Genomic DNA, 13,116 nt, shown 5'->3' with positions numbered 1-13,116 from the left:
CCAAATAAGCCAGCAGAGYTGGCCTCTCAGTTGGAAGTATTAACAAAGGGACCTGAACAGAAAAGAATATGGAGAGAAAATTCCCTGTGCTCTGGTATATGCTTGCTTCAGAATTAAAGCAAAGGAGCCCGGGCTGAGGTGGTAAGGAGCACAGGCCTGCTGACCATGTTCATACACGTACCTGTCCTCCACGTAAGTGGAGGACTCCAGGCTTGTTACTAAGTACTAAACATTGGAGGATGTAATCCAGACATTTAGTCTGAATTCATGTAGAATTTTGGTACTTCGGTCTCAGACTGAAGTTAGGCAGGTTTCATAAATCAGTGATTTTCTTTTAGGAACTGGCATGTCCACCTTTTAAATCACTGGCTACAGGCAGTGGGTTGGAAACAGTGAAACCCAGAAGAATAGATGTATTCCCTGTAGGGGACCATTGCTTTTGGATTTGCAGACAGCCATGGGATTTTTATTAGGATTTGTGGGAACGAGGAGAAAGGCACCACAGACCCCAGTTAGGCAGGACGACCTCCTCCGCATCATCCAAACGGAAGCTGCGCCTTCACACTGAGGAGGAGGATGTAGAGCAGATGCTGTGCTATGAACTGATGCTGTGGCAACTTCCTGATCTGCCAATTAGCTTCATCAGGAGCCGAAGCGATTCTGCAAAGCTGCTGAGTGTGTGGAAGTGCACATGAAAGGAACAGGAATGCCCTGTGTATCATTCTGGACTTGGGCAGGCAGTCATGCTTGCACTGAGATGTCTCCAGGGGCAAATAGCCCACAGATTTTCACATCCCTTTGGTTCCTCATCTTGCTTGAGATACTGGGGGGACTCGCTAGTTTGTCAGCCAGCAGCATCATGTACATGAATTACTACACTGGACTCCTTACAGCCTTGGCAGTAGCCAGTGCCACTTCTTTCTCCCTCTTCCTCGAGCTCTGTCTGGGAGCAGGGCACCACGTGGTTGTGTTCCACATTCACGTTATTCACCTTGCACATAGTGCTGGGCAGAGATGGTGTTRGACTGCCCCGTTTTTAAAAGGCACTGAGGGAGATGGACACCAGGAAGCAAAGGGTTCCTTTCACAGCAACGTCTGTTTCTCTTTTAGGCAACAGTTACCAAGGTCATGGCAATTTTGATTTTCCGCATGGGAATCCTGGTGGAACGTCGATGAATGACTTCATGCACGGGCCGCAGCTGTCGCATCCCCCAGACATGCCAAGCAGCATGGCAGCGCTCGACAAACCTCTCAGTCACCCAATGCAGGAGTCTGTAAGTAACGGTGCTGCGGGTGCCAGTTTAAACTTTGTCGGGGCAGAGAGCGCTTGCCAGACGAGAGGACCTTGCTAGTGTGTTGCTATTGCCTTCTGTGGATTCCTGGCTTTGGCAGCTGTTGAAATAGAGTGGTCCTGAGAAGTGGAGTCAGAAGCACCATCTTCAGTTTCTGGCATTTTAGAGCTTGTGGAGAAGCATTTCTGATCATTTTGAATTGTCATTTAAGCTTGTTTATCTGAGAGAGACAGCCTGGCTCTGTGGCTCTTCTGTTGATCACTGTGCTTTGCTCTGACATCCAAAAAAAAAATTTTTTTTTAAATCCTATTTGTCATTCAACCAGCAGGGCCTGTGAACATCCATCCCAAACAAAGAGCTTGTTATAGCCAGACAGTAACTGACTTCAGAGCAGGGACAGTATCTCCCCTGGCTTTGTCCCTTAAGGCAGTATTTACATCAAAACATTTTGAGGGTGAATTCTACCCAGGCAGAATCACAGACATCTTTAAGCTCTTGGGAATAGGGCACGTCTGTAGCTTTTTAGGGGAGATGTTGCCACTGCTTTGAGCGTGTAGGCGAAGGAAGAATTCGGAAGCTCCTAAGATCTTAGATGGAGAAGCAGAACTGTGCGTTGGAAAGGTAGCTTGCTCAGAACACCAAGCTTTATCCAAGCTACAAAGCTTTATATGCAGAAAATGCAATACTGTAGCAACTAAGGCAACGGAAAAGCTACCAGCAGCATTTAGGTCTTAAGCTTGGCTTGTCATCTCTTTTAGCTGTGTGTGTGTGTGTGTGTGTGTGTATCCTTTTATATTCATTTAAGCTACAGGGAAGGGGTTCCATAGTGTGCTGTTATTGCATAGGAAGGATGTTTAACTTGACAAGTCATCTGTGCCATGTCTTTAGTGAGTACTAGAAAGTACAATTTCAGAATGTAATGAGGAAATGTGGTAGCAGATGCTTAGCACAAGCCTRCTCTGTCAACGTCTCCTCTAGCTGGCAGTGGGTTTTCCATGAAGGATGGTGAGAAATAGGAAGGGAGCAGAGAGGGAGTTCTCAGAATAGCTTGGAGAGCTCCCAAGCAGCAGAAGACTGTCTGCAAAGGAAGAGGCCAGGAGCGGTAACAACTACAGCGACACAGACCATCAAGCAGCACATGGGCTGTAGGCCTCGCTTTGCTTTGGCAAATTCCACCTGCCCAGCCCAATGAGCACTCCAAATTATCTGCAAAAGAGAGGCGAAAAAGAGGCCTCTTTTTTTTTTTTTTAATCACAAAACACCCTTTAAAAACAAAGCCTTAAGGTGGGGTTACCAGTCGACTTCCTCAGCTATAACTGCAGCCACCCTGGTGACATTTCTGAAGTAACTGAGAATGGAGGTGAAGAGCGTGGGGCTGTCTGTAATTTATAGCACTTACAGATAATAACAAGGGCAAAAGTTTYTCAAGACTCTGCATGTTGCAGATCTGTAAGCGGAGGCTGGGGCAAACGTTAAGAGACTTTCRGTTCTCTGGCCAGCCTGTAGTAGATCTGGCACTTGCTTATGACAGCTGGAAGCTGGAATAAACCTTGGCCTCACTTGCTCACCCTCATCCACCGCGATGTGCCGGGTATGCTCCTTGGGACAGGCCCGTGCCACTAGAGCAGCCCGCGCCGAGTTTATGTCAGTGGTTGATTTTSTCTGATAGGGATCAGTTTCCAGGTCCATTGCCACAGAGGAATCACACTGACCTTGTGAATGTGGCCAGAAAGTCTTCAGGGTGCATTTGAAGGACTGTTAGTGCTTTAACATAGTTATTTCAGTTCTATAAAGTCTCTGCTTTCCTCTTTCCTTTTCTACCATCTTCCTTTCTTCTCCTTGAGACAGGGAGGGTGGAAAAAAAACAAAAAATGCTGCCTGTACCAAACACTTATGAAACACAGCTTTAAAATTACTGCTTTTTGAGAAATGCATGACTTTAACACATTTCTTAAATTGCATAACTGAATGTCTTCAGGCAGGCATCTTCATATTAAAATAACTATAAATCACACTGCCTAATTGGACTATAATTGTGAGAGATTGGCTGTGCTGTCTTGTTTTCTGTCTCTGTGCATTTAAGGGGGTGCTTTGTTTTCATCTGCTGTTCGCTTTGACTGTTTCATGTTTATAGGGTCAGTTGGGATCAGACGTTTGATCCGTTTAGACCGGTGGCCTGTCTCTAGGTGAACCTGCCTGCTGCTGGATGCTGCCCAGGAAACTGTAGTTTTCCCATTATGAAGATTTATGTGGGTGCCTTCCCACGGAGGTAGACAGAGCAAGTTGTTCACCCCACACATACTCTGTAGGTCACTCCAGGAGATGCAGGTGTGTTTGTCAGACGTGAATAGGGCTGGTGGCAGGGACTGGGTGGTTGGACCTATCTTCTGCCAGCAGAAGAACTTGCAGCTTCTGTGCCAGTGTCAGTGCTACAGGACAGCAGCACACAACTGCAGCATTTATTTTCAGAAATTGCCGACAAGTTTTAGGCAATGGTGAATTCGGGGGTGCGGGTGAGCAGGCAAGAGCTGGGCCCTGAGCGAGCACAGGGCCATCAGGCCATGGTTTCATGTGCACGTGAGGCTGGTACGAGCTGGGACTGCTGTGAAGGGATCGTTCTGGCTTTTATCTTCACCTTCCCTCTCTCCTACACCAACACAAGTGTTAATGCAGCCATGAAGTGACATCGATCAGGGTAGCGATGTGGCTCAAAACTAATCCAGCAGACGCACAGAATGTTTAGCTTGGATCCAGGGATGCATCCCAGCACTCCTACAAGTGTAGGCTTATAAAGAGCTATGTTGGTCTCCTGCTATTAATATGGAGATGCAGTTGCTTCTGCTGTAAACTTTTGTTTTACAGATTGTTAATGATTTTTTAAGAGCGCCAGAGCATATGCTCTTAAAAAAAAAAAAAATCTCTGGAGTTACTGTGTATATGTGAACCAAAGGCAACTTCATTAGACTTCATATTCACATCATCATGCAGAGCAGTGATTTTAAAATAAAAAGATGAGCTGAAGATGCCCAGATGACTTTGTTTTGGATATTTCTGCACCACTGTTACCTTGCACTTTGGTAGCTGAATACTAATAGAAAATATGCTAAACTCACGAGCATTTAGCTTTCTTACAGGTGGGCTGGTGGATATATTGTCTAGGGTGACTAGTATGTTAAGTAACATTCCATGAGAACCCACATGACAGCATTTATTCCAATACCTTTTTGTACATATTTATACACATTTATAAAAAAATCTAACCTGTTTACCTGTTCTGAGATTATATGACTTTTTTTTCTTTAATAAGCATGGCAGTATGACTTGTACTTTGTGTATTTGAGGATAAATTGAGACTTTCTGAGATAATCCTGTTCTGTTTTTTTTTTAGAAACTCTTCTCTTGCTTTAGCAACACTGTCTTAAATTGCTTATTGCTTTCTGTTATTAGTAAACCTTCTTAATTTCCCACACTGTTGCACATGTCCTCAATGAATAGAGAAGGGAGCTGGACAGGAAACCAGTTTGGGGATGTGTAAACTGGGCATCTACTTTGACTTGCCCGTTTGCAAAGGTTCTAGGCTGCACATTCATTTACGTTAAGGTGAGGCTTATGGGCAGATTTTGTACAAGTTTTCCCCCAAGGTAACAACAGGGATGTTGTATAATAGCTTCCAAGGAGTAAAAAACTGTGACGAAGCTGGAGAGAATAGTGTCTTTACTAGTACCTTTAACAGTTGTTTTAAACTCTCAAATGGGAAAGAGGCCTGAGTAACTGTTAAAGAGTTTCCTGCTCGCTTTCACCTTTATGCTGCTAATCTATTGCCAGGGACCTCCGCAGAGTTGAGAATGACTGTCCCAATGCATCAATATTCAGTTTTCAAAAGTGTGGAGAGGTGATTTTTCTGTTGCCTGTTTCTCTTTKWTTTTTTTTTTTTTTTTTTTTTTTTTAGTATTATTACTTTATGGAAACATTTTAATTAAGCTTTGTAATAACCTCCCTTTTACTTGCCAAACTCGAAGACTAAGGTTAAAATAACCTTGCCGTTTGCTGTGACACAAAAGGGTCAATGCTGGCATAGTGTTTTGCTGGTTTCTGTTGCCTTGGCTGGACGAATTTCACGCTGTGGTTGTATGCATCTGTTCTTTTATTTCAGCTCCACTCTGTGGCAATATGTAGCATTCCTCAAGAAATGTTTACATGTTTTGCTTCTCCATATACCCAATTAACATGAGACGACTGATTCCCAAATGCTCATAGACTGTTTCCAGACCGCAGCAGCGCGTGCGTTGTGCCGCTTCCCTGCAATGTGGGAAACACCTTCCTCCTCCTCCTTGCCTAGTAGGGTTTGGAGGGTGTGCTCGCTTTGCTGGCTCATTCCCACCGGAAAACACAAAAACAAACGTGTATTTTTACAGCCTGTYTATCACGGCGCGTTTCCTCTGGCATTGGGATATGGAGCTTTCGTTTCTGAGTGTGTTTCTGTTGTCGTTTTCCCCCGTGTTGCCCCTCCGCGTGCCGGTGCGGCCCGTGCCCTCGCGGCGGCGCGGTCGCGGCGTGCGGCGCCCCGCGCGCCCTGCCTCGCGGCCTCACTTGTCTCTCCCTGCTTCTCTCCTCCTCCGCAGATGCCTCATGGCGGCAGCGCTGATCAGTCCCATAGCTCCATGCAGCAAGGTTTGCACGTGCCTCACCCCAGCAGCCAGTCAGGGCAGCCATTACATCACAGCGGGCCTCCTGCGCAGCCGCCCCGGCCGCCGCCGCCGGCCGCCGCCGGCAACCATCCGCACGGTGACCTGACCTTTAATCCCTCCTCAGCCTTAGAGGGTCAGGCTGGCGGACAGGGAGCACCCGACATGCCGGAGCCCTCGCTGGATGTAAGTGTGCGTCATGAGCGCCATCCGCCTGCCGTAGCGTTGCGCTTGCCGCCGGGCGGGCGGGCGGGTGGGCGGCGGGAGCGGGGCCGGGGCCGCTCGCTCCGCACATGCCATCGATCCATGCTTGGGCGCCGGGACGTGCCCGCCGCGGCTGAGCTCCCCTCCCGGCTTGCTCTGAGGCCTCGCTCTGCGAGGCGGCTGCATGGCGCGCCAGCCGCATCCTCTCTCCAGCGCGCAGGCAGGACGCCCCGGGACAGCGACGGCCGCCTCCCTGCACCAGGCCGAGGCTGGACCCTGGAGTCGTCGCGGGGCCTGATCCGCAGGAAGAAGCCAGTGCCGTCTCCATGTGGCGCCTGGCGCCCTCCCGGCCTCCCGGGACACACGGGGGCCACTGCTGCTCGACACGCGCCTGTGCTGCTGCACCGGCAGCAAGAGCCCTCCTGCGGACACGCGGAACTGCCGTGGGGCGTTCCCGGCGGGAAGAGGCTCTGCTCACTGGTGCCCAAGCTCTTCTCAGTGGCGCCCAGGCTCTTCTCAGTGGTGGCCAGTGACAGGACAAGGGGGAATGGGTGCAAAATGCAACACAGGCAGTTCCATCTCCATGTGAGGAGGAACTTCTTCCCTGTGAGGGTGACAGARCCCTGGGACAGGCTGCACRGGGAGGTTTTGGAGTTCTCCTTCTCTGGAGGTYTCCAAACCCTCCTGGATGCCACCCTGTGCCCCGTGCTCTGRGTGTCCCTGCTGGAACWGGAAGGTTGGACTAGATGATCTCTAGAGGTCCCTTCCAACCTTGGACATTCTGTGAGTCTGTGAAGAAGAGCCAGTGGCAGGGACTCTCTGCTGGTACCTAAGACAGCTCACGACTAAGCAAAGATAAATTCATTTCCTACCTTAAGGACAAAAGTAACACCTGTCTCTCTTGCTGTCCATTCACTAGTGCTGGAAATGAGTTATACTGAGGAGTCCTTCTGGTTGACCAAATATAGTGCCGARTTTAACTTTCTTAGGGCTAGGGCTGGGTTTTCCTTTGAACCATGTCCTCCCACACTCATATCGGCTGTCTACCCCAAAGACTGTAGCACAATGTAATTTTCTTAAAGACATCCTCACCGTTGTGCTTCAGATGTACGTTGGAATCTCCAGTTGGGGTATCCTTATGTGTCCCCTGTCGCAAAGCAGCCCTGTGCCCTGCAGTAGGCTCCCAGAGGGAAGGGAAAGCAGGAAGGGGAGCCCGGGACACGCCAATTCCTGTGATATTATCTAGGTGGAGAAACTGCTAAGTGAAGCGGGCTTGGCTGCTGTGTCACACAACAGYGTCGCCTGGAAATCCATAGGGAACAGGAGGTCATGTGGCAATTAGAGGTCTGCACCCCGCAGGAACCTATATGATAAATACTAAGAGGTCAATTTGAAATGTCATTTTCTCTTCATATTAGTATTTAAGTAACGTGAAGCACACTGTTATGGGCCAAACACTCATTCTTTGGTGAAAAGCACAGTAGAAAAACCTGTGCATTTTATCACAGCACAGTGTTATCACTGATGGAGTCACRCGGGATCCCTAGCAGGACACTGGAATTATCTTAGGGGAATGAGGAGGTCAGAGCTGTAGAAGGCTGGGCGTGGAGTTCTGTGAAGCAAGTGAGAGCTCAACTACGATCAGATGGATTATTTTAGTGGGTTTAACAGCTCTGCTGTGTCACGGAAGGGGCCGAATGGAAGCCCGTGCCAGCAGYGGGAGGTTCTGGAGGTCCTCACGTCCTTGATCCTCATCTCAKAAACGTTCCTCCCGTCCTTGGTCTAGTTCTATGGCAGTGACTTTTCTGCCTTTCCATGTGTGTTCTTGAATGAAAGGTGGAGGTGTTTCAATAGAAAAAAATCCTCTGAGATTCAGTTTATATAAACTTGACATCACCTGTAAAGAGAAAAAATGAAAGAAAGGCTTAAGAAGTCTTAAACTTTTTTTTACATTTCATGTTTAGTTTATTTAAAAATATGTTCATCCMTTTCACATTAAAAGAAGAAGCTGCATTTGCACGGGAGTACTACAAGGATGCAGGTGTGTAATACTAGCATGCTACATGTGCAGCAGTCAAGCGTCTAGCTTTTCAGCATTTGAAACCATAGAATACCTTGAAGTGAAGTTCTTGTAGGCACTGTTGCTTGTATTAAAGCAGCCCATATTTTCTGTCATGGCCGTAAGAGGACACTGGGTGTAAAGGGAGATTATTACAAACTCTGCCCTGCCGTTTTTTAAACAGGACACTTTGGCTTTTACCAGGACACGGTGAGATGCAGAGTAAACGGCTGTTTTACAGCACCCGCTAGTTACAGTTTGCTTGTAGGCTGTCAGATCAAAAGGGATCCGAGTGATGTTGGGAGATAACATTTTCTGTTTGGAACACAGCATTTGGAGCAAATCAGAATAAAAAAAAMCCAATCCTTTGGATACGTCCACAAGTGGCGGAAAGGAGCAGCGTGCCGGTGGTGCCGCACGTGGGGCCGCGGCTTGGGGAGGCCGTGAGCTCCGTGCTGGGGGGAGAGCAGCAAATCCTGCCTGGGAGGWTAATGCGGCTCCCGGGATGAAGGAGGAGTCGCGCAGGGTTTCAGAGCCCGGTGTCCACTGCATCAGCTTAGGGTGTTGGGTTTGTTTCACTGCCTTCTGATTGATTCAATGCACATGAAAGCAATTTTCCAGGAATGTGCAGYGTTTAATCCCTTTTTTCAACGTTGCGTTTCTGTTATCTGTAATTTTCCTTTTATCTTTATATTTTATAGCTGCTTCCAGAACTCACAAATCCAGATGAGCTGCTTTCATACCTGGATCCTCCCGATTTGCCAAGCAATAGCAATGATGACCTTCTGTCCCTCTTTGAGAACAACTGAAACCCTGTGTATTCCCCCATCCCTTTCACTTGTTCACACGTGTGTGGCTGCACAGCGAGGAATCTTTAACACTCCTTTTCCACAAAAGAAAGAAGAAGAAAACCTCACAACTCGATCCAATGGTGCACTCCCTGCTTTCTTCATCTCAGAACTGCTTTTGTCAGCTCCACAGACTGTGAAAGTGCTGGGAGGAACGCGTACAAAAGCCGCAGCAGCGCCAGAGCCCGCCGTGCGCCCCGTCACAGCGAAGCAGAGACGCTTGTGCCGCTCTGGAAACCCCACTTGTTGTGCATCCTCTAGAGAGAGAGTTCTGTGATAAACATAGTGTGAAGTATCTCGGCAAAAGCAAAATCTTGGCAAGGGAAGAAAAGGCAACAAAATGGACCTGTCTTTAATYGACCAGTCTCAGAATGTCCTTCCAATGCGCGTTCTTCCATTTTTTTGAAACTGTCTCTCCCCATCCCCTTGCCCTCAACCCCCCGCCTCCAACCACAGGTTTGTGTTGGAGCCGTTGTCCTGGCCACACGCTGACAAAGAGAGTCCAGCCCATCTAAACCTCCCAAAAGCACAATGGTACCGCAGAGGGGCAGCGACAGGGCAGGAACACAAGCTCACCAGAGGGGCACAGCAGGTAGCCAGCCCAGCACCGGCGCCCTCACGGCCTCCAGGCTGCAGCCGTGTGTGTTTGTCTCTGTAACGTGCAGGAATCTTCGCCACCTCTTYGCAAAGGATTCCTCTGCTCAAACACACAGATTGCGGAAAAATAAAACAAAAAATACTTTCAGTTTTTAGCTCTTTTTTTGCGGGCTTGGTTCCAAATCGGCACCATTTCCAGCTGCATTACCACCCAACTGTTGAGACTGTTGTAATAGATAGATCCTTTGGCTGCGTATTCCATACAAAATGGAGAAGCGAGGGGGGCAGAACAGGAACCATCATGCTCTCGATTTTCACCCACAGCCTTGGGCTCTCTCAGCGTTTGTGTCGTGCTTTGCACKGCACAATCCTTAGCAAGACGAGCTGGGAGGAAGGCAGGCAGGGAATCGCAGCAGGATGGACGGGGGGGAGAGTAACATCCCTATCTGCATAATTATTTTTACTAATCGGCTTGAAAAGGGGCATTGAAATTGGACAGACATTTTACAGCTTCTCTTTTCSTTTTGCTTTGCATTCTGTTCTCATGACTGTTACAGATAATCCAGGCTTTTTCCCCCTTTTCCTTTTYGCCCGTAGCTGCCAGGATGCGCTCCTTCTCCCGAAGGAACGGGCATGGGGAGCATCAGTAGTTGCTGGTGGATGGCTACTGCCCTCCAGAGCCCCCGATGCCGCCGTCTCGCCCCCGTGGTCTGTGCTTCTCGTGTGGTTGCTTCTCCTGCATGAGCTTCCGATCGCTTCTGTGCCCATCTCTGTGCTCTTCGTCTCTCTCTCTCTTATAAATTATGTACAGTAGCAGTGTAAGAAGTGCATGTGTGCCAACTCTGCCCTCGTGGTGCAACATTTCAGCTTCTGCCCACCGTACGGTTCTTGTTTTGGTTTCTTTTTGTTACTAAAGCAATTTAGACCCTACTCCTTTCCCAGCTCCAGGCGAATACCCGTTCCGTGCTCGCAACGTTTCCAACTTAAGTGCCAGACAAAATCCTGTCTGTTCCTATCTGTTTGACTCGGTAGTTTGTTGGCCCTTTGTGTTCCGTTTGCAATGCTGTAAATGGCATGCTCCCTGCTTGCGACGCTGGATTTGCTTTCCTCACCAAAGTCATGTTTGTAAATTCTTTGCCGTTCTTGGTTTATTTTGCCTTTTTTTTTTTTTTTTTGTTAACGTTTCCACCTACTGCTGTACATGCGTCGTGATATATATATGCTAGTCAGCAGCACCTTGCTGTAGATATTAAAGGAAATGGCGGTTTAGTTCTTTTGTTTTCCAGTAGGAGTATTGAATCTGTCAAACATATTATGTAGAGATGGTCCCACACTTATATTTTTCCTGTTTCAAGTTTTTTTAAGAAAGGCGCTGTTCATTATGCAAAATCAATTATTTTAAGAATTGCTATTGTAAATATCTCTGTGAATATTTTAGTATTGTCTTTGATAATATTCAACATTTTCATGATCTGGTTATACTTTTGCTGGTGTTTTTAAATACCTTGTCTGAAGAAAAATATGGGTCCTTTTTTAAAAAAAAAAAAGACAATTTGAGGGTTCTTTAACAGAATAAGGGAGGTCTTTTTCTGTTTTTTTTTTTCTTTTTATTATTATTTTTTTCCCCAGCCCCTTTTTCTTTCGATAAACTAGCCCCAATTCGGTTCCCGCCTCCGTGCCGAGCTGCTGCGTGGGGCGCTGCCGGGAGGCGCAGGGCCCCGCTCTGCCCCGCGGACGCGGCCCGGGGCGAGAGGAGCCCGCGCGGGTCCCCCCAGGCAGCACGTGGCCTCGGAGCGGCTCCCCGAACAGCTTGGGATGCGCTAAGGCAGCGCGCACACCAGGTACCGCCTTTAATCATCACCTTCATTATCACCGCCGTGCACACCGGTGCTGCGGGCGCTGGGGCACCCCAGCCCCGAGGGTGCTGGGGGGCGCGGGAGGGAGACAGCAGAGAGCTCTGGATTCTGCTTAGAAGTGTCTGTCTTGTGCAGGCRCGACCAGCTGCAGAGCATCTCTGCAGGGTGTTAAAGACACCTTGGTGCAATACCCGCCCCTGCGGTTGTGGTGCGGTTCTGCTGTCACACAAGCGCTTGCAGAGGCCGTTCTTCAGTTACAGACGTGTTTCTGTAGCCGTTTCCCCTTGTATTTTTGCTGCGTTGTTTGKAAAGGTATTGGAGTCCTTTGCACGGGGGGCTAATGATGAAGCGACTTWATGCCCTTAGAGTTTGGCTTTGGGGTTGGTTTTGTTTGGGGAGGGGGAGTTTCTCAAGCCATAGATTTGGAATAAAGTTTTCTCACGATTAGTTGGAACTGGCTGCTCAGATTTTTTTTTATTATTATTTTTAACTGAGTCTATTTAATGTTCCGCCCTCCACTGTTCCCCGAGTAGCTGGGACACCTGAAATGATTTTTCTCTAAAATAAAACATGAGCATTTTAAACCAGCTGTGTTAAGGACTGACTGCTTGTTAACTGGGAATACTTAAAATGTATCGTTTAGAAATATCTGTTGGCAAGCATAAAGGGAAAAAAATAAAACAAACATAGATGCTAGCAATATGTTTGGGGCAGTGTTTGTGTCTGCTTCACATGGTAATTGAGAAGAGAATGGTTGAAGTTTTTAAGTTTTTAGAAATTTTTGGTTTCTAAGCAGGAGTTAGAGAAAAAATACAGTTTTTACCCATCACCCAAATGGTGGACATTGAGACAGTTTTAAAGCTCTGTCACCTAGAATCAGGTACTATATAGTGGATTCAGTAAGAAAAAAACCTTCTAAATCAAACTTTAGGGTTTTTTTTTTATCTTTTCACTGCCATATTAAAGTTTAGAGAAAAAAAAAAAACTAGCAAATAGGGTAATCACAATCATTTTCTTTTAAAGCGTAATTACTATATGAAATTCCAGTAGTATTTTTATTCTTTTTTTGTTTGTTTACTTTTTAATTGTTTCCCTATGGAAGCTCATCTGGGAAAGAACCCACAGAGATCTACAGTTCTGCTGCCAAGACATTATTATAGGACTGACAGATAGACGCCAATGTCTGCAGTGGAGACTCAAGGGACATCTGTACATATGTAAATGACAAATAGAGACATGTTAACAGAAATGCATTCATTTTCCTTGGAATGTGCATTGTTTTTATTTCGCAGGAAAAAAAAAAAGGCTTGAAGCTCCATCTTATGTGGAAAATGAATCCTGTTTGTTAGCGTTCGTGAAGTCTCAGCATTTGTTTCACTTTCACTTCTGTAATATACTCTGATCCTTTGTTTTGTTTTGTTTTATCTACATGTAATATTTAGCTTACGTGTACTAGTCTATCACCTGTGTATTTTTAGGGTGCTACAGAAATAATGAAGAAAAATAAGGGGATTAAAAAAAAAATTGTAACCAAATTCATACTTTGTACAATTTTTGATATCATGATCAGAGGAA

General features: G+C 46.9%; 1 protein-coding gene across 1 annotated transcript in view; it reads left to right on the top strand.

The window, feature by feature from the left end:
* Positions 1-11,032, top strand: part of ZMIZ1 (zinc finger MIZ-type containing 1) — a 216,135-nt gene extending 205,103 nt beyond the window's left edge. Inside the window, exons 20-22 of the mRNA XM_026036589.1 lie at positions 1,111-1,274; positions 5,915-6,163; positions 8,942-11,032. Coding sequence (XP_025892374.1) covers positions 1,111-1,274; positions 5,915-6,163; positions 8,942-9,049 — 521 coding nt within the window. The 3' untranslated portion in view covers positions 9,050-11,032. The remainder of the gene's footprint in view (positions 1-1,110; positions 1,275-5,914; positions 6,164-8,941) is intronic.
* Positions 11,033-13,116: the final 2,084 nt, after the last annotated feature.

The sequence above is a fragment of the Nothoprocta perdicaria genome, unplaced genomic scaffold, assembly GCF_003342845.1.
Source record: "Nothoprocta perdicaria isolate Ctin4 unplaced genomic scaffold, notPer1 scaffold_180, whole genome shotgun sequence".
Taxonomy (NCBI): Eukaryota; Metazoa; Chordata; class Aves; order Tinamiformes; family Tinamidae; genus Nothoprocta; species Nothoprocta perdicaria.
The sequence above is the reverse complement of the archived record's forward strand: the minus strand, read 5'-3'. Positions and strand labels throughout refer to the sequence as shown.